This window comes from Numenius arquata, chromosome 13, assembly GCF_964106895.1.
Source record: "Numenius arquata chromosome 13, bNumArq3.hap1.1, whole genome shotgun sequence".
NCBI lineage: Eukaryota > Metazoa > Chordata > Aves > Charadriiformes > Scolopacidae > Numenius > Numenius arquata.
The window spans coordinates 14,189,225-14,210,019 of NC_133588.1; the positions used below are offsets into that span (position 1 = coordinate 14,189,225).

Consider the following 20,795-nt stretch of genomic DNA (forward strand, 5'->3'; position numbering starts at 1 on the left):
AAAAAAGCTTCTGCCTACCTGCCTAAGATCTGACATTTCTCAGAATAAATACCAAATCTTACAGAGCATTTGGAGCATTACATTCTCTTATTAATCAGGACGGTGAACTGATCAGCTCCGTTAAGTTAATTTTAGGCTATTTCCTGTGTCACAAACCTAACTTTTAAAAAATTAAATGAAGTGAGCTCTTTGATTGCAAATTATACTGTCTATTTCCACAACACTGCTTTGATTTCTCTAGAAAAATATTGTAAAAATCACTATTTCCTATTTTCTTCTATGTCACACAAGTTGTTTCTCCACAAATACAAGAGAGACTGAACACCACTTTTGCCTAGAAGAACCAAGATTAAAACCAAATAAAAACGCCAAAACCACACCCCCAAAGCTATAGTAACTAGACAGCCAAACACAGGTTCTTAGGCAACTGAGTTCATGGCCTTTCCTTCAGCCCCACTGAATCCCTGGGAAGCTCGCTGACCACAATACTTAGAGCTGCCTCCCAACTCTCCATATCATTTGATTAAATCCAGCATCGTGTTTCAACACTAACTCATACGGAGGAATTAAAGAAACTCCCTTATGTTTCTGTCAGGTCTGCCTGGCTTCGGGTCTAAGGAAACTCTGTGGTCATCAGGGACGAGGCTGAGCATTGCACATCAAAAGAGAGGAGTCACTGCTGCAAACACTTCATCCTCTCCTTCCTCAAGCGCCGAGACAGGCAGAGGAAGCCTCTCCTTGAATGCAAACAGGGCAGTTACTGGAATTGTACTGCTCCCCACAGCAATACAGACATACCACTCCAAGCGTGACAGCTCTTCGAGACAACTTTTAACCTTAAGTGGGTCTGTGAACCATTAGGTTGGTGAAAGTTTGAGTACTGAAACGTTCCATTCCCAGAAAGTGATATACACTCTTAGTATTTCTCTTCGCCAGTATTTATGGCATATAACATTAAGCATCAAAGAAACAGGTGGATCTTACTAACAGCAGCTATCCATAATATCATGTGTTGTGAAACATAATATCAGGAGTACAATTAAAGAATGATAGATTTGGGCAGTTAATGTTTCACCTGTCAAACAAACAACAAAGTAAACGTGAGATAGGCAACGAAAACAGAAGTGGTTTAGGTCACATAAAAGCAACTTATAACCTTGGCATTCAAACATCTTCAAATTTTATTTTTATTATGGGATCTAAAACCAATTCGTTTAAAGTATCCTTATGTTTACAGTTTCAATTCAGTTCCACAAAAAAAGGGTAAAGTTGATTAAACTATACTTTGAATGATATTATAGACAATTGAAGACCTGGAGCACACTCTTAACGACCTTTCCACAATGACAGAACTAAAAAAATACTTTGAGCTGCCACACCACAACTCAGGAACTATTTTAACCAGGATTAACCCAAAATGCATTCATATTTGCAACTGTTTATGGTGCTGTATACAGTTGGGAACCAGTACTGGTACCCATTTCATGTTCCAACAGTGCTGTTGCATTCACGTTCCCATGCAACTCAGGCATGAACTGTGCTACTCTGCTCCTCCTCTTCAGCCCTACCTTTTTCTTTTGTGTTTCTCAGCAGAAGAAAGGAACTCTTGGCCCAGGGTGCAAGTCACAGCAGCTGACTGTCAGGAATAATTCTCCCTCCAGGGAACACAGTTAGGGAGAAGAGACAGAAGAACGACAAGAAGAGATCCAGGGGGAACGAGCAGGCACCTGAAGTTTCCTGAATTGACTCTTCTGGGGGAAGAAACAGGCTCTGCTTTTCATACATCAACATTTCCCATATAATTTATATAGTATCCTTTATTCTAAGCCTCGCAGCAGGACTGCTTTCCCTGAGGCATAGTAAAACTGTCAAAATATTCTTCTGCCAACTGTGCAGCACTCTTATATGAAGACCAGAAGATGGCTACAGGGAACCAAACACTCCAATGTCACTTTGGTGTACACAGTAGCATATTTTTTTATGCTTTTTCCAAAAGTAAAAATATTACATGCAGACTTCATTTTCATAATTCCTTGAATTCAGCCTCCCACTGTATTTATTCTTCAAAGTTGAAGTTATATTTTTGTATAGGTTGGTGTTAATGTTTTATAAAGGTCAAATTATAGTGTTCTCCCTACTGTTTTATTGTAGAAGTTGAGAGCTGGCACTGTAATTAAAATTCCAGCTAAAAAAAGTCTGCAGGAGTCCTACTTGTAACCAGGCAATTTGGTTTTCTAGCAAACCAGAGCACGTTTCCTGTTGCCTCTAGTTAACTGCCACACAAAAGAAGGTAAACAAAACCCACGTGCCTGAATGCGTTTATACAAACAATGTTTCTTACCGGTATGGTTAGTAGAGAATATAAATATATTCTAGTTACAGAATATAATATAAATAGAATTAAAATAAAAATTCAATCATTTTGTACAACCTGCTTTTCAATATTTTGGCAGAAATTGCAAGACAGGACGACTCAGTTCACACATAAACATAGGTCTAGCCAAAGTGTTCACACCACTGCTGATAAGGGATGTAAGAGATTTACAATTTGCTCTTCAGTAAAATAAACCTGGATCCCTGGCTGCAGAATGGTCCCAATGCATGAATTAGATTATCATTTACTTCAGTCTAACCTGTATTTAAGTTCTGGTCCTTGCTAGCAAGTGTTTCAAATGTGTCAAAGGCACCAATGCTGGTTACAACTTCAATGTCAAATTTCTCTTTTGCTATCAGCTATGTGCAAACTGCTCAAAGCTCCTCAGTTCTGCTTCAGTTCTCGCCACAGCCAAGGCAGAGAGAAGGTTGCACTGATTTATTTTATTTTTTTTAAAGAAGAAAAACCAAACCAAAGCCAGTATTGAAAGTGGAGCTCCTATCGAAAAAGCAACATCCCAGATCGCTCTAGGAATCTTCTTTTAGGCCTTCCCAGGGCTCCCAATTTTATTTTCACCTGGTTTAAAAAGAATTCTTTAGTAAAGGAATTTCAGATTTTTGTTAAAGATAATCCCCTTTCAGGCGGGCTTTATTTAGCCAATTTCTTATTTCAGCAAATCCTACCACTCGCCAGGGTTGATATTTTTTCAGAGATTAAAAAAAAAAAAAAAAAGGAACACAAACATTGTAGTTAATATTCACATCACAGAACATGACATGCACTTACTCCACTATCTATAGCTTCACTTGTCTGCCCAACAAGAAGCAGGAGGTACAAGGCATACAAATGTGCACCAAGTCATTTCAAAATGACTAGGGTTTTCAGAATCAATCCATAAAAAGTTACTTTTTCTTTCCCTTCTCTAGAGGAGAGAGTTTGGGTGGATAAGCTGAACAGAGACATAAGACAAAATCAAGGACAGTAGCCTCCATCTAGAAAAAAGCACTCAAACTAGCACATTTCTGAAAGACTTCATGAGTTTACTGCCAGTGTTGCTTATTCTCAAAGCGAGACTGAGAGATCACATGCCCCAAGAAAGCTATGTTAAAAAGGCCATGTGTCCATTAAAGCAGACAATAGCTGATGCATACGGACAGATTGCTGTCCAGGAAAATCTGCTTTAAATAAGCAAAGGGAAAGAAAAACTGCAAGTTGAAGCATAAGTATAATTACATTAGAAAAGTTATAATTTGATTTGGTTTAGTAGAGAGAAATCATAAAAGCTAAGAATTAATTATGAACTACATCTACAATTATTTTCAAGAATACTTGCATGCTTTAAGATTATCATTAACTTAAATGAGATTCTATGTTTAAAGGAAGATTTAACCTCACATGCTCCCATTAATTCTTGCTAAATGTCCACACCACTTTGAAACGTAATGGAAAAGGTTACATAGCCATGATTCTTTTGAATGGTGCTTTCCTAAGATTCTCAAATTAGAAGTTCTGTCAGAAATGCAGTCTGTGAAAATACAAAGCTATGTACTACAGGAATGCATTAACGTCTCAGCATGCAGTAATTTGTGTTGCATCTGTTTGTCAGATACGAACAGCATCTTCCTTCTGACAAAGCTGGGCTGATGCTGCAGCCACTTCAGCATGACCCCAGCTCTAAATTATAACCAGAACTCATATGGCCCTGCCCCTCATTTCCTCAGGAAGATGATCCTGATAAATTTTGTCAACCAGAAGCACTTAGTGTCAGATTATTTGTTGCTGAGTTCACCCAAAGCTAAGATACCTGCATTTTCCTAAAAGACAGATCTTGGCCTTCCAGCATGTTCAAACACCTGCAGAGAATGAGGCTGCCTCTGGGCCTGCATTGCTAATCAGTTTGGGAGTAATACCTTAGTGAACCTGGGTTTTGTTTTGGAATTGCCAACAAACAGAGAAGTGTTCCACTGAAGCACCTGGGGAGATTATTAATACAAGGTTTGCACTGCACTGAGCAAGAGACCCATCCTGTTAAAACTGAGCAGTTGGTCATTGATTTAGACTATTAGAACAGCTGGCATGCTTCAGCCAACCAAAACCTACATGTATTTAAAAAAAAAACAAAAAAAGGCTTCAGAAACAAATTAAATCTCAAACCAAATAATCTGCTATTTTTACCTTCCTAAATCAAGACCAACACATTAACAGACCATTCACTGTCAGTGTGAAGACTCTCTTCCACTTTTTTTGTTGGTTTTTTTGTGTTGTTGGGTTTTTTAAACCAGAGTTGCATGGCTTTTCTCAACAAAAGAGACAAGACGCTTCCTGAGTTTAGATCTTCATTTCCCCCACCTTGGGATTATTATGTTAAGAGGAGGTTTAACCAACGCGTATGGTTTTCCCTCCACTACTCTACAAGAGCTGAACATATCCCTGAGAGATTTTTGACTTAACCCTGAAGGTGTTTTTAAGAGACTAAATAATTCTTTTGCATTGTTCAGCCTAATGTTTTTCAAAACATCAAGACTTTTCAAAAACTAGTTTAATTAAACGTATATACATAAAAATCAAACGGTCTATTTTAAACTCATTTCCCCTCAGGTCCTGTTAATAAGCTGACATGCATTGTTTGGAAGGCAACTGTCTGACCACCTGGCAATCAACACCATTTTTTCCTGTTTTATTTTGCTTTAATTGTGTGTGAAAGCAGTTTAACAGGTGATGTGATATTCTGTTATGCTGCAACATCAATCTGCATACATCTATTCAGAGACACATCTGAGATGTTCTATATTACTTAGTCATTATATAGATTTGCAATACACATGCAGACAGCTTTCTCCCTCTCTGTGAGAGTTCAGCATCAAACTTCAATTAGAAAGCAATGCCTTAGGTATTTAAGTTCTAAAGGATGTTCCCTTTGAAGATCCTCCTCGCTTTGCCTCCATGAACATGCTGTAAAGTTCACAGTCTCCCACTTTAAAAATTACTTCCATAATTTTGCAACCATTTTGCATACCCTCAAATATTCCCCGGAATTTTGGTAACATGCAGTTAGCTTCCCACAGCCATTTACAGAACAGTGTGATTAAGAGGTATCCCTACCATCTGGCTTCAAATCTTAATATTTCTGTCCACATGGCATAACAGAGACCCAGACACCTGGTCTTCATCATGTATCCAAGCGTCAAACTGAAGCTCTGGTATTCAAATTCTATACACCAGTATGTACACTTTAAGATATAGCTTAGAGTATAAAAGCCATTCAGCTATCTGGGTAAAAAAGTTGACAGACACATTTCTATAGAACATGCTACCACATGCTCAACACAGAAACCAAGTCATTTTTCAACATTTTCTAAAGAAGTACATTTCTTAACATAGCCAGTGATTTATGTGAAATGAGAATAGGTTTAAGATGCATGTAGAATTCAAAATGTGTCAAAGACTTCTTTATTTTGAATAGCCACAACTGTTTCAACAAGGATACGTACACCTGTACAGATATCTGCACCTGAATAGGCAAAAAATCCATAGTTATTACCCCAAAGTCTAGATAGTTTTCCCTGCAAGAAATTACTAAGCCAAGCATCTTACCTCACTTGAACATGTTCTTTTGCAAGCTACAACTACCACCTGTAGTTCCAGTTACCTAAAACCTGCAATATTCAGTACGAATTGTTAACATCGGCCTATAAACCTCATGTTAAAATTCTGTAGAGGGTTTGGCATATTACGGTATATTGAATTAGGCTGCCACATGAGCTCTGTACAATCCTCAGAAAAAACGAAGCAGGAGGAGGTGAATCAAGTGTGTGTGTGATAACACATGCTGTATGGATCAGTAAACAAGAGTAACAGCAGTAATATTGATAGCATGAAAGAGTCACAGAAAGAGACCATCTGTACAGTCAAATGGCACGGGGAGTGGGAAGAGTGGATGTGATAAATCACAAGTCTCACATGGCATCATCTGAGAAACAATAGGAAATGTTTTGATGTGAGCATGGTCAGCGCTGTGATCCATGTACACACATGATACTGAAATAGTAGGAATGGTCTTCTCTGATCTTTCCACAAGCGTTATTCAGTTTGAACAAAGGATGTCTTGTTGGAGGCTACAGCTTTGCTAGACAACAGAAGAACTGCCTTTAAGCATTAATGATAAGCAGACTAATATATTTCTCATCATATGAGTAAACAAAGATTTTCAATATGGTTGAATAGAAAAGTCCTTGTTAAAATCCACAAACTAAAAAAGTACCCAAATGCAGACAGACAAGCCCTGATCTTGAAGCAGCCCAAGCTCTGAAACATGCAATCTATCACGTAAGAGACAGAAGAGGTCAGCCATTAATTAACATCCAAATTAAAGCTTTTCAAGTAAGGGTCAAAACTTCCTTTGTTTTGACATTTAAATCACTGGCAATGCATTCCCCAGTTTAGTATGCACAACACATCACCTAACGCCTTTATGTTAATTGCCTCAATTTTTCAAGAGCACTCTTTGATTCATTGTCAATTAAAAATACCACCAAAAGCCAAGACTCATGTATGTTAAGTATAAACATGATTAATGTAACACAATTACATTTCCACATTTGATGAGTCTGATTAGGAACTTTCTATCAGCCTGGCATGACGAAGCATTGTCACTACCAGTGACCTGTCAGCCTTGCCAAAGACAAGCCTGCTGATGGGGAAGCATTTCATGGCCACAAATGTTTCAAAAAGGTGGAAAACCTGTAATTAAATGCTGTCAATTATCACCTTATCAAGAATGTAGCAATCTTTATGATTTTTTCTATTTGATTACAAAAGCTGGTCCTAGATCTAAACTAAAAAAAAAAAAAGCTATAAGGAAGAAAATTCCTGTAAAACAATTGCTTGTTGAAACAATAATTATGTGGAAAGATCCTCTAATATTTCCAGAAAGTGACTCTATGAATCCTCTCCCACTGCACGAAGGGAACATCTGTTTTAAGAAAACTGCACTCAAGGAAAAGAACTGGACAGACCAAAAGCAGGAAAGCAACGCTTGATTTTGTTTGTGGTCATAGAAAACACAAGTTATAAGGAGATAAAGGGGTCTGATGAGGAAAAAAAGAAGCAAAATTAGGAAAAGTAAACACAAAAATTAGGACAATAAAATGGTCCCAGTCTGGAGGTTGCTGTTAAGTGAGATGCAATGGTAAATCAGTGGGGGGGAAAAAAAAAAAAAAAAAAAAAAAAAGGCAGTTCATCCTGAGCACAATGGGATAAAAGCCAAGAAATAGCAACAGAATTCCAGTGAAGCTAACAGGAAGAAGGGTATCCATACACAGCTGGACTGATGTAAATGTTATGGCCAACTTATAAATAGGCTTCGGTAAGAACTAGTACAAGTCAGAATAAGATAAAATTCTGCACCCTCAGTTTGGGCTTCTTTTCCTTCTTCCTATCAGTAAATGTAAAATATAATTAATATTGCCATATGTAGAAGTAATAAATACATAGGAACAAGTCATAACCTATATTTAATTACAAGAGAAATACTAGCAATGAAATGTACAGGAGGTCCTTGTTTAAATTGAAAAATAAAAAAGAAGAAAGAGACGGTTTTATTGCACTTCAGAAAAGAATTAAGGAGCTCCTTGGCTTATCGAGGACTACAAAAGCAATCACTGCTATAGGCCTGCTTTGCATACTTGCTCTATTAATTTACATAGCCCTGGTAAGCCTCACATTGCAATGCAACTGCTAAATTACACTGCTCTTGAGTAATGGGTATAAAAAGATGCAAGAGCATGCAAAGTGTATTCAAACACACAATTAAAAATATCAATTCTGTTGACAGCCAAAATGAAGAAACTGTGCAGAGGTTTAATGCTGCTGCATGAAGGACATACTGTTTACGAGTGATTGAATTAACTAGAATCATGCATTGACAGTCTGCCTTTGTCGAACATTACATATTAGGCCAATTTAGTGTCTGCTTATTAAAATAATTTAATTCTGAAGATTGTTTCCAGGCATTTCTAAATCTCCTCCTTGCATTAATGATAGCGTCTTAATTATTGTGCTAGTGCAATTTGCTGGGTCACCACAGAGCAGCCCAGTCAATTTTGGCTTAACCAACTCGGCCTTTAAGTATTTGGGAGGACGAGCACAAATCAGCAGGAGATCTGGCCAGACATGCTACAGCCTCAAAGTTCAGAAGCAGCCAAAGAATACAACAAGGGCTATTTTTATTCAACTTAATATTAACTTGTTAATATTGCTTTTCTTTACATAGATCTTCAACTTCCCATGCTTACCACACTTTCTATATTCTATTAATTTCTACTTTTAACCATGTAGGAATGATGCGTTCATCAATTTTTTAAAATAAGAACTTGGGAGAAAACAAAATTGCCAAAAGAAATAAGTTTGAAATGTCTCTTCTAAACTGAATAATCTCACATCTCTGTGAACAGCATTACTACTTATGATCTAAATTTCCTCTGAAAACGCAACTCAGACTAAGTAACTTATCAAAATGCTTAAACTATAAACATTATCTTAAAGGTTTTTAACTGGCCAAACGAGTTTAAAGCTGAATGACTTAATTTTCAATAGACTCCAGCAAGTATTGCCGACATTTCATTTTGAAGAGTTATTGCCGTTTTACAGCAAATGAGCGCAGATATTACACCTTTATCCAAACATACGTAGCAGTGAAAATACACCATTATGTAGTAGCAATATCTGGAGGGAACTGAGATGGGAAATGTGTGAACTTAAGAAATGAAAAGCAATATTACTCATTGTTATCACCAAACGATCACTATATATCGCATTGTAGGATCTAGATATTGTACGTAGATGCCAAGCACTACTGTCCCATGCTGCGTATCTCAAAAGAATTCCTGGTTCAACCAAGCATGACAAAGAAACTGATAATAAGAATAATATGTATCACATGTACAAATGCCGGTGACTTTGGAAGTTATGAAAAGTATCTTTAAGTTTTAAAAATTAGTAACCATTGGATAAGGTACTGTGTTGGTTTGACAGTCTTGAAGTTCATTCAGTTCTGTGGCTTTGGGACAAGTCGTAACACTTGCTCACTATAAAGCATTTGAATGAACTAACATCAGGACTGAAAGACAGTTAAATCTCCTTCAGTTTAATGCTTTGAGTATACCATGCCAGATTGGATTTTATAATGTGACACCTGGTCATTGGTAATATTACTGAATATCCCAGTTCTGCAACACATGTAGTAACAATTTGCTGTCACTGATGATCACAAGCTTCGTCCAGCCTCCTCTGAATTTCATGTAAAGAAACACTTAGTGAAGTGCTGATAAGCAAGCCCTGATTTCCAAGATTATAGGGAAGACTATAAAAGTTCAGAGTAAACTTCCTTTTTTAAGAAGTGAATGATCCTGTTTTCACAATGTTGTTCTAAATCATTATATATAGTATTTTGCCATCTCTAATATATGGAACAGAGTAAAGTCTGTGGAGATATAGGATTAATGCAGGGGAAGCCAGACAGAATCATGGCCGTGTTCAAAATCCTACATACAAAAAAAGCTTTCTGATAAATGGTAGGAGTGATATGAATACATAAGCAATTCTGATTTTTGCACAATAGTAATATATGAAAATAACATACGGTTCAGAACTGGCTGGTCCTCTGTGAATTCAAATGGCTGTTCAATATAAAAAACCTTTTGCTGGAAGCCAGGGACACATCCTAAATCTTCTGCACATGCAAGCAGCAGAACCTGAGGAAAAAAAAGGAAACAGACTTTTAACATCCACTCATTCATCCATCATGCTGGCTTCTGGGAATGATACTGGGTTTAGGCTCAGTGCTCATAAAACAAAACATTGGGCTTCATGGTCATAAAACAAAATATCCATCACATCACACTTGCCCTTCAAATCTTGCTAAACAATTTTTATGTAAGGTTTTCGCTTTTATATATGCGGGCTGATATGGAAGTTACAAAATGGTAGCTCTCAAGGTTAAGTTCAGTCCAGGTTATCAATAAAGGATATTACTGGTCTTTGTGAAAACATAGGATGCAATGTTGCAACTAAAAGCACAGGTAGGCTTAAATACATGGTTAAGTAAAACACTTTTAATTTGGTTTAAATAATTCATAAATTAGAGTCTGCAAAGTTTCAGAAAGTTGATCACCAAGTTACAGGAGGAGTTCTTTATTCAAGGATAAATTTTCACATCACAGGAATTGCTTTTTATAAAAGAATTTCTTTGTTAACAAATATAAACAGTTGCCTTCCCTCTTCCTCCCCCCTGCCCCCCACCGGCTCTGAGCCACAGTTTGTCCATTTTCCCTGTAATCAAAAGCTTGTTTACACCGAGAAAAGACTGAAAATGAAATGTGTACATCATAGTGGAGATGGATTTGAAGGTTAAAGTTGAATACAGCTTGTGCCACTGTTAGTATGTGGTCACCAAAGGTCCCAGTCACCACAGGAATACCTTAGCAAAGGAGGAAGCTTAAAAGCAAAATAAATTGGTTGGAAATAGGTACAATGCTAATCTCAGACTCTGAAGGTTTGTGTTCTGTCCCTGAATATAGACAACAACCTGAAAGGCCATTTTTCTTGGCAGCTTTTAAATGAGACCATGGGCGTAAGAACTTCCAGGAAAGAGGCAACAAGAAAAAAAAATAAGTAAAAAGTTTAAAAGGTTAAAGAGAGAGGCAAAAAAAGGCAAGTTCAAGAGTAGGAAAAATCAAATCTGTATTTTTCAATCTTTATATATGTAACCACATTTTCAGAAGTACTTTATGCTTCAGAACCTCCAAAGGTGTTTTTCAAAACCTGACTTTGAGCTGGTGTACAGAGTGCTCTGATCTCATAGTTGTCATGGCCAATCTGTTGCTTGCTGATCAGCCGAAGAAAAACTAAGGAGAGAGCACATTTAGAAACCAAGAAGAAAACAGTCAAATACACAGTAATTCTGAATGACATGCACTATAAAATTCAAGAGGCCCTGCACAAAGGTGTCTACTTACTCAAGACATCCTCAACACGTGATTACAATTTTGCCAATAAAGCTCTTGAGCCATAAAGTGAGGACAATGTCTCCCCTGTCACACACAGATGAACGCTGAAGGCTCCTTTCTCCTTCACCAGCTCAGGTGTCAAACTGAACTCTCACTTCTCTCAACCCAATAGCAACACCTCACATATTTCCCAGTTCTGCCTACACCACATTATCATGCCAGTATGCTGATCCTGATCCTAGAGAGATGTCCTGCAGAATTTTAACATCTGCATGTTTCCCTCTTAACCACCACTCATAGTCCATTTGCTAAATCAGAGCAATACGTTACCTGCTCTTCATGCACTTCACACTCGCTATGTTTTATGTGGTCCCATTTATAAAAACCAAAGGCAGCAATACCCCACCTGGTCTGCATTAGATCTTCTTATTGAAACCAACTGCTGGATCATTTGTTTCATGTCACTGACATCGGCTATAAAAGCTTGGCTAGAAGTGCTAGCAGACTGTGAGAAACAGCCGGAATATTTCATGACAATTAAGCTGGTGGTAGTCAAATGCAACAGATGGACGCCTTTGCCTTCCATCCTGACCTGCGCTCTGCTTGTCCCTTTGAAGGATTAACTAAGAAAGAAGAGAAAGACAAAACACCAAGCAAGGTGCAATATGCTTGACTATTATTCACTTCTACATATCCAAGTAATTGCTGCCTCTCTCACCAAGACTTAAAAACACAGTGCCCAATCCCTCATTCAATTGTTGACATTGATATCTTCATTTTATTAGAGATTCTGGACTCCATAGGGGTTGAGAATTGGATGTGTCCCCTTCAGTCTTCCAGTATGAGACAACTACAAACATGAACTGACATACTCAGTGCCTGCCCTCAAAATTTTGCGTAAAACTTAATTACTGATTATTAAAATAAAAAGCCTGATATGCATCTAAATGGTCACATACATAGAAAGACAGAGATGCATTTTCCGCATACGTTTTCTTTGTGCACAGGTGCGTTTTTAAAGTACCTTTCTGACTCATGGTTTTCCTGAATGAATATACATAGAAATGTAATCACAGCAGAAGGAAAATTCTTCCCATCTCAAGACACAAGCAACAACTGAAGCCATGTTATACAACGAATCCACATCAGAAAAAACAGCCCAAGCAATATATGCTGAAATTTAACTGCAAACAACTCTTCCTCTAAAGGATTAACACCACAAGTAAGAGACAAATCATATTCTGATCTCCCAGCTACTGGCATCTTAGAGTTGAAACTCTTGTCGTACAGAGCTATAAATAAAAAGCCTGCTTTGGACATCATCTATGTCAGTACTCAGAGAAGGGAATATGTCTACCTTATCAGATTTGTGACAGTATAAGTTGACTTTGAAATCTGGGCAATCTAAATAGGTCATGAGTTAACTTCTGTAAGCCTGGTACAGAAGCCTCACATAATACGGATGTAGCAAATAGAAAATGACCTTTACTCCCTTTGAAATAATTACAAGGCTCAGGCTTGGCCTTGCTGTGAAATGGAACATTTTATTCTACTTGTGCAATTCCAAGCACTTTCTTCTTCTCAACATGCCAGACAGGATGTTAAATTTGTCACCACACCGACAGTTTTTAATTAATTATCTTCTAAAAGCACAATTATTCTTTTAATTTATTTTTCTCACGAAGAAACTTCTTCTGTTGAACTAAATGTCTACATCATTAAAATAATTTCTGTTGAGGTTCTTCATTTTGGGGGAAAAGGTCTTTAAAAATACCTTGAAAAAATAAGCCAAGCAGATTTGTGTTGAAGAGTTTGTGTTGTTTGTTCAAAGCAGAGTACGTTCTGAATTTAAGCACTATGTAGATTACATATTTTTTTTATATAATAAAAGGGGTTTGGGGCTGATTAGCTGTCTAAAGAAAGGGCTCAGCTACATAAACTGAAAATAATGTTTGAATATCATATATGTAGAATTCAGAATATATAAATATTGTTCATACATCTACTCAAGTAAGTACGGGCAATTAGTAGAAAGGATCCTTCACATACCACTAAAAAAAAAGCCACATTCTTGAAATGACAATTTTGAATATGACAATTTTGCAGCAAACGTCTTTTGGTCATGAAAATCTGAAGGGGTAGAAGCCTGGAAAGCAAACCAGGGAGTCGTGACTACTCAGACCTAAAGATCCTATATTCACTGACAAGCAGAATCAAAGTTTTTCATAACCTACCGCTTTTCAGAAATGTACAGAATGAAGACTCGTTTTTAATAACCTGACAATTTGTCTTTCTGAGTTTATTACCAGTCACTATAAGGAAATGTCACTAGTTCAGATGACTCCTGTGCAAGTTTGGTCACTGGGCTAGAACTATACTTCTGATGAGGTACCAAGCCTATGAAACATCATTTTTTTAGTTAATAAAACAGCACACACACGCTGGTGACCCTGCCTGACCTTAACATTTGCACTGAAAGCTGCTCACGTAGAACATGGATCGGAAAGCAAAAGAGGATGGCAATTTCATACCATACTGCAGAGGAAATTAATAAAGTCCCTGATGTTAAAGCACTTTTGGGTATTACCACATCTCAAAACCCAGGGTTCCTCTCCTTCCTCTGCTGGAGACTGAAAATTAGTCCCTGAGACGACCTTCCACAGAGTTTCAAAATCATTATGTCCTTTTTGATTTGCTCAGTTTCAGCAAATGTAGCAACTCCATTCAAGGTTTGATTGGCTACATCCTCATTCCAGAAACTAATTTTCTCACCTTTTACTGTAAACACTCTCATATCTTCATTAGCCCTACCTGTAAGAGATCAACTTTCTATCACAAAAATGCAAGCTTCAGAAAACTAATTGCATTTCGCACACATTCTTATGGTGTGAAATTCATCCTTGTGCAAGGCTTTATTTAAATAGAGATGTAAATGCAGACATCTGTGAAAACTGTCTGCCCAGACATGAATTTTACACACAATAAACGCAAAAAAATCTTATAACATGGGGCAGTATTCTGTAGGACCACATTGGACCTTTGACTTCAGAAGAGTAATTTGAAATGCAAACAAACCAACACAAAACCCCACAAGAGCTAAAATAGAGATCACAGTCATTTTTAGTAATAGTAAAAAACCCAAGTTATGAGCCACTGCCTAAGAAAATAGGGTTTTGGTTGGTTTGGTTTTTTTTTTTTGTTTGGAGTTTTTGGTGGGGTTTCTTTGGAAGTACGGTTTTGGGGTTTCTTTTTTATTTGACATGTTTACTTGGAAGCAAGTATTGAAAATTTATGCTTCTGAGCTTTCTTCTGGAAGCATGAAAACTAGAAATTTGCTTTTTGCATATGAAAACTTCAGATATTCATATAAAATCCGGTGATCCTAAAAGCTGAGAACTGAGAGGAAAAAAAAGTAATCAGAATAATGAGAACTGCCAACACTGAATTAAATGGCACATGACACAATATTTTTATCATGCAGATCAAGATCTTTGAATCTTAAAATCCTTTCTATCCTCAGGTGCTGCAACACTAGACCCACACAAATGGATAGGGAGGAAGCCATCAGAGAAGAAAAACAAGTAATAAGCAGCACAGAGTCACAGTGATTTGCAGAGATGATGAAATACTCCCTTCACTGAAGTCAGTAAGAACCATTCATTGATTTTAGGTTTTTTACTCAAGATGTAAATGAGGGAGTTATTTAAATGAAATTAACAGAGGGATACTTGCACAGAATAAAGAGAGCACTGCTTTAAGTAAGGTTCTGATTCTGCATTATGCAGACTCCAATTAGAGTGTCAGCAGGTCCTAAGGCAATTGTTTCATCAAATCACATACAGACTGGACATGAAGTTCTCCTTGTCTTCTGTATTTTTTAACATCATTTGGCACAGGAAAAACACCTCAAAAGCCTGAATAACTTATTCTCTGATTGGCATAATTAACAAAGGTATTTTAACATTGCATGAAGGTACGTTGAATTATTTATCCCCGACAGTGACTAAATTAAACAAAACACAGTTCTTTTGCATTAATTTGATTTTTAGAGCACTACAATTTGGGGAATTTTTAATTCAATATTTTCATTTTGGAGGCAAAGTTTTCACTGTTTTAGGCTTTATCCTCTCTTCTTTTTATCAGGAAAGAGCCTCAGAAAAAGACTATTCACAATCTCTACAGCTCTACCTCTAAATCTGATAGTGAATTCAAGTCATTTTTGTAAGAAATGCTATTAAGATTTGGCACTAAGATTCTTCAAGGATGATAAATATTCTTTTAAAGGGCCTACATATCCATTTACTGCATAGCTCTGTCCTAAAAGTGAAAGTCACACTTGGAGTAGTGAAGGGTGGGCTATGAAAATGCAAATTAGAATGACTTTATTGGCTCAAATGAATTCAGTTCTCCTGTCACTAAGCAGTGTGACTGCGGTAGGCATCCATTAACTGGAAAAAAAATATGACAAACTCTTTTGTGAGACTATCTAGCACAGAAACTTTCTTTTTATGAGCACTTTCCTTTTGAATGTATGTTTATTATAAGAATTTTATCACATATTCAGTAAAAATTGTGCATCTTCCGTGACACTGGAAATCTTGTTAAGTTATTCAAGAAGCAATTTGCCAGCACTAGTGTCTGAACAGACAGCTGCTTTCCTTCTGAAATTCAAGAGCTCTGGAAGAGGCACTATCAGTTTGTTAAGATATGACCCCAGGGTCTTTTCAGAGCCCAAAGCAACTCTGGAGTCCACACGGCTTAGGGTGAAGTAGGATAATACGCGAAGTGTACTAGAAACTATGGGAGCACTTCCATGGCACGCCCATTTGAAGACAGAGTTGTGACAACTCCTCTCTCCCCAGGTCTTGACCTGCCTGGCAACCAATCACCTTTTTCTGCTCTTCTTCCACTCACGTCTGCTCCTTGAATCAAGTCACCACATCGCTCTGCAAAAGCCAGTGCCCACAGAATAATGTAGCTGGAAAAACATGGTCAGTGCAAGACCATCTGCCCTTAATCTGATTAAGCTGCCATGAAACTGCACCCTAAAATTAAGGTTTTTTAATACACTCTAATACATCTTCCATGCATCAGAACGGAAGTTAGTTCAGAGTTCCTTAACTGGGGAACCAGAAAAGCCTCACACAGTCCTGGAAGGAACAACCTCTGCTGTCACAGGCAGGCAGAACATACAGTCTCTCTCCTGGCTGGATCACTTGATCCTAATCACAAAGAATTCCTCCCGTATTCCACAATTCTGGACCCTTGTTCTGATGCTCATTTCATAGCTTCCAGAATAAATTTGTTCATGGTCAATTCACAGCCATTTATTCTCGTACAAGTCTTGTCTCATAACTTAATTAACCTTTCTCCTCTCTAACTCTTCAATTTGTTAGGCTAGACAAACCAAGCTCTTTCAATCTCCTCCTATAAGAATACATTCCTTTGATCATTGCAGTAACCTTTCATTGTGCCTGCTTAAGTTTGCACGTGTGCAAAATACACAAAGAATTCCAGATAAGTGTTCTCCAGGGTCTGGTAAGTGATATTAATATTTCCTTAAGCCCAAAATATATTGCCTAATGCTTCCTAAAATTCCACTTTTCCTTTTTAAAGTCTTGTGATACTGGTAGATGACAATCATCCTAAAACTAACTAACTAGCCCACAAAGAGCTGAAAAATTTGACATCGACGGAGCTACTGCCTCCATTTATCTAAAACAGCATTAAGCAGCTTTTGCAAAGAGAGTCAGGATTAATCTTTATGAAATACAAACACAGATGCAAACCCTCGTGCATTGCTAAATCTATGCCCTTTCTGACCAGATGGGAACCAACTCTGCTCACAAGTGTCGGTATCTTACAATGCAGAGCCCAAGCTTAACCTTCCCTCTCCATAGAGTTTATTAGCTGAGACTCGGGATTTGCTGGTAGAGAGTGGCTTCCAGACTCAAGATGGCTCGTACTCATATGGCTCAGAGCACACGATCAACTTACTGTTTCATCTACATAGATGTATGTTAACATTGTTCAGATTTTCGTAATCCAGGCAATAACTATCATCCTAGTTCATTAAGGATGGTAATGATTAATAACAGAGGCCAAAATGTGTTCCTTATGCTCAAAGTAAGTAATATTTTAAATTACTCAACTATTTAACAAGTAAATTCCTACCCCTCATGATTAATAACACCATTTAACAAACATGACTGCTCGGACAAAAGGACAGGTTGGGCTCCAAGGTTTTTTTTGTTTATTTTTAGGCATTATGAAAAAAGTAATCATATTTTGCTGAAACCCATACACCACCGGAATGAGATCACAACTAGTTAGCCTATTTAGAGTGGGTGCACAATAAATTCATTTTACAGGGCACAGAATAATGCAAATGAGCCATTCAATAGCACTCCTGTACCGGTGAAAGAAGCATAAAGAAGAAACATTGAAAGTCAGGGTTCTGACCTAGTTATACTGCAAGGTATGGAATTACTGAAACCTAAACTACATTACAACAATAACCTATTCAGAGATCTGCTTATACTGAATATTTTAGTTATTTATCACCTAATGAACTAAACGGGTTGATCCTATTTTCCAGCAGTAATGACTTCATGAAACACTTAGATGAATGAAAATATGGGTCTCTCTTTGTAAACAAAGGAAATAAATTAAGAATTGTTTAAACATATTTATAACTCTTCACATGCAGTTGCATGGGACAAAGTCATTATTCCACACAGGAAAACACTGATGTGGCAAAAGCCATTAGAGAAAAAATTAAAATCATATTTCTTACAGCAGATAGCGGGTTTTGGATAGGAAGGCTGGAAACTGTAAGGAATATGATAAATGTTTAATTTCCCAACAGTGTGATCATTATCAAAAAAAGGTGCAACCTTCCATCCATCGTCTTCTTTATAATCCACAAAGTAACAGAAGAAAGCAATTATTACTGCACCACAAAACTGAACTTAGTGTAACATTGAACATCTGTCTTCAGCGCTGGTAAGCTAAAACTGAAAATAAGCTTGCTAAAAACAATCTTTTAAAGAATAGCATGGTTTTGAGTATTAAACGAATACACAGTGCTATCATCTTGGAACATTGCAAAACCAGGAATCAAGCCCCAGAACTCATAAAAGTATATGGAAAAGTGAAAATATCTGGTTTTCAACTTCAAGAAAACATCTGTTGAACCTTTTCTGACCTTCTCCTATGGAGTCACAAACGTAAGATTTTTAAAAATGAATACGTTCAAGCAAATCCTTTGATTCAAGCAAGGGTATTGGAAAAAGCCCAAGCCTAACATCCAAAGACTTATAATAAAAATTGTGAAACTGCTACAAGGCAAGAAGTCCAATGCAAACTTGTCTACCGATTTTGACATGCTTTTACTTGACTTCAACGGGAAGAGGACAATATATTCTGTAGAAAAAGCTATAAACAATTTTTTTTTTTTTTTTTTGCACAAAGTTATCTGCACTTCACGTGGTTATTTTTTTCTTAACCACAAATCATACTGAGCAATAGTAGTATGATAGTATTAGAATAAATAGTTCTGAAAACTAGCTTCCTATTGATTTCTGTTTAAAAAAAACAAGCTCATAGGCAGATTCTCTTTTAGTAAGGACAAGGCATGTTAATCACCTCAATCCTCCTTTCAGTGAGGATGCCAGTGTGTTCTTTATCTCCTCATCAGCTTCCCATATTCATGAAACTCCCATGAACTTGACACTTAACAGTTCAACCTACCAACTATAGCTGAAACTGCCCAGTGGTTTCAAGTGTTATAAGAGGGAGTCATGAATAAGGTGATTAAGCAATAAGAGAATAAGGCTTATATAATCTCAGAAAACCAGACCAAAAACCGTTTAAGCGGTACATGGTGGTATACAAGACTACTTCTGCTTGTCTTTTTCCCAGTTCCAGGAAATAAAGAGGTATATGCCAGTTTTTATTCCAGTTGGTAAAGATAGGGACATAAATAATTTCAGGGTGTAAAGTCTAAGAAAGCTCTTTTTAGCTAACTAGGAGTACAAAATATTGTTACATCATGCCCATAATATATACTTACAGGAGAGGGAACTGAGCTTAGAGATCAGAAAAGTATGAAACAAAAAACAAACTAGAAACTGCTCGCCTGAATGCTAACTTTTGCCCACAAGACAGAGGAAAGACTTAAAACATGGTGTAATAAATAGATAGTTCACCATCAAAAAAAAAAAGGGGGGAGTGGGAGGTGGCATAATTTAAGCCTTTATTAGATGTGCCAACTGAGGTCATTGGAATTGCAGTAGTTTATCCTAGACAGTATATCACACTTAGATATAATACCTTTTTTACCTTTATCTCAAAACCCATAGGACAGAAATTCCAGGAAGGAAAATGGAAGTAGATTAGCTGTTACCTGCCTGGTCAACCTGAAGGGACACACTTCCATAGATCATAGCAGATCTATCTATTAAGCTGAGCTATATAATTACACTGTAGTAAATTCATTGAAGTCCTTTTGTGCTCCTCCCCACACCCCCCGCCAAATGCCTGCAAAATAAAGGACCAGTTACCCTTGATGGCTGATCAACTCCTGCAAGAAGTTATCAGAGTTTTAATAGAAAGACAATAACTGATTAACTTTGAAATAACTACAAAAGGGGAAGAAAGATACTTTAGTGAACTGGAGAAAAATATATGAAATATATACATATTCCTATATAATACATATATATATACATATTTTCATTGTTTTAGTAGAGACTTTTTGAGAGATGTAGAGGATTTATAGTGTAATTTAACATTCTTTCAGCCTAGAATTCAATTCCAAAACTGATTATTAAAATTATTTACACATTTTCATATTTTCTTGCTCAATGCTGCTTTTCAAGTGATTTTACTTTCTTTCACTGAGGAGCATTAATTGTACCTTAGTATTATTAGGTTAGTTACCATACATATTTTTAATTCATTTAACAGATATGACCCAAGTTGTTGTATCGCTGCTCATTTTACCAGTCAAGAGCTTGTGCATTTATTTACAATAGGCAGTAATTTTCAATCTCCCACAGTCATCAAAAAATAAATAGAAAAGGATAAAAAAAAAAAAAGACAGGTCTTTTTGGCAGTGCCAGCTGCTACTTGAGGAGTATTTTTAATTAATTGCAAGAACACAGTCAAAAACTTAAAAGAACTTGTACTAACTCTTCTGAGTTTAGAGAAAGCACACCCCATGGGAAAGACAGCAAGTAGCTGAACATTTTTGAGCACATCACAATAAAGCAAAATCTCTAAAGCTTACAGGCTCCCTTGTGTTAACAGAGACATTACATCAAGAATGACCTTTCCAAAGAAATAAAACCCATTAATGCCAGGAACATGATAACTATTAAAGATCAACACTTAGTAGCCAAAGCAGGGGGGAC

The 20,795-nt window shown here is 36.9% G+C and overlaps 1 protein-coding gene across 1 annotated transcript in view; it reads right to left on the bottom strand.

The window, feature by feature from the left end:
- The window catches only part of CDH13 (cadherin 13), a 488,113-nt gene that overhangs the window by 385,589 nt on the left and 81,729 nt on the right, over positions 1–20,795 (bottom strand). The window contains exon 2 of the mRNA XM_074158160.1: positions 10,014–10,125. Coding sequence (XP_074014261.1) covers positions 10,014–10,125 — 112 coding nt within the window. The remainder of the gene's footprint in view (positions 1–10,013; positions 10,126–20,795) is intronic.